The 1664-nt window shown below is 40.6% G+C and overlaps 1 protein-coding gene across 1 annotated transcript; it reads right to left on the bottom strand.

The window, feature by feature from the left end:
* Positions 1-105: 105 nt before the first annotated feature.
* Positions 106-1071, bottom strand: SARC_15600 (hypothetical protein; the record flags this gene model as incomplete). Its single annotated transcript, XM_014290284.1, has 1 exon — positions 106-1071. A coding segment is annotated over exon 1 (805 nt), but the record flags the coding sequence as incomplete, so codon positions are not given.
* Positions 1072-1664: the final 593 nt, after the last annotated feature.

The raw sequence follows: 1664 nt of genomic DNA, 5'->3' as shown, positions 1-1664 counted from the left end.
AATAAATATAAATGTACACAACGGTCCGCCTATAGACATAAAATATGTTCAGAATAGCCAGCATACTTAAAGCGCCACAGACAACAAGAAAACCACGCTGACTTACGTTAGGAAGATTCAGCATGATCTTCGCCAACAGCATATACTTGAGTCCACTCAAGGCCAGTTCGTGCTCGATGGAGTCGTAGTTCTCAAACGCTTCGTAGAAGTATGAATAGGCTGTTTTGAAGTCCTTCTCCTCTCCGTGCAAGACCCCCGACTGCAGATCCAGCGAACCCTGCAAGCTCGGAGGGCAGTAGATTGCATTCGCCGAAGTACGGGCGGACGTGAGTGCTGAACGCGCTTTAACCCCGTTTCGCAAGTGGTAGTATGCACGCGACTCTAACAGCTGAACCTCCACTAACAGAGCTTTATCGTCTAATCGCTTCAACTCTTTCACAAGCTTGTCTGTAAGTATGAGAGAGTCCGAGTACCGTTTGGCTTCCAACAACAACCCAATTAGACGCGATTCAAGCGCTTGGCGTAGGAATGAGCGCTTCTCTTCTACACACCACTTAATCGTATCTTCACACAGCGTCACAGCTTCGTCGCGTGACGCATCCTTCATATCCAATCGCTGTCCGACTACCTTCCTCAGCAGCTTTCCGGCTTTGGCCTTGGAAAGCAGTTTAAGGAAAGGCCTGATGCTCTCAATGAGATTCTTCAGTTCATTTGCCTGTCCATTTTTGGTGTATCGCGTGGCGAGTTCGTATATAGCGGACTCTGTCTGTGATATCTCTTCCTTACTATCGGATATGTTACTAGCATTGTTTACTATGGCCTTGAGCTCTTCTACTGATTTGGTAGTGGTATCATTGCTAGATGTACCGGAGTCTGTGGTATCTATCTCCATGCCTGTTCCTCCCAACATTGTATATCTAATCTTTATAGAGTATATCTTATGTCTAATCCCTATAATCTACAAATGTGCACTTTATTCTGTCTAAACGAGGATCAATGTGTACGATAAATACAATACACCGACGTATAATAGCTTCGATATTTACATCTATATCGACGTTTTGTTTATCTTTTCAATATTGCGCATTTGTGCTATATTGTATTTATCGCTGGCAGATTTGACGTCGCTTATTGTTGATTTTGAGTTGACGTATACTATTTTACATCATGTTTTTTACCCATAAACTGAGTTTTTCCATTAAAACATTTACCGGCGGTTTATAAACGAAATATGTATGTTATTTATTTTTATTCAAAAAAAAACAGTGTTATTTTCTATAATAAAAAGCCCAAAAAGTATTCGTCACCGACATCTCCAAGAAAGTGTAAACACTCCACAACCATTTCCACATATATATAAACATATATGTAGACATATAATTCCATACTTGTACATATGTAAATGTGGAGACATAGTCGGTGTGTTGAAATATTGGAATTCTCCAACATAATTAGCAATGTCGTCACCGAGCGTTTTAAGTAGAGCCGGGGACTCGCGGAAAGTGGTATGCGAGTGAGAATTTTGCTGACTCAGGAGCAATTATGTCTTTATTTTTGTGGTCTATGAGCAACACTCATTGAAGTTGTATATAGCTCTATTAAATAGGTATAGAGGCGTATATGTCCATATGCACTTTATGGCAATTATACATACTATACATACA

Source organism: Sphaeroforma arctica (genome assembly GCF_001186125.1).
Source record: "Sphaeroforma arctica JP610 unplaced genomic scaffold supercont1.6399, whole genome shotgun sequence".
Lineage (NCBI taxonomy): Eukaryota > Ichthyosporea > Ichthyophonida > Sphaeroforma > Sphaeroforma arctica.
Note: the sequence above shows the minus strand (reverse complement) of the source record. Positions and strands in the feature narration are given on the sequence as shown.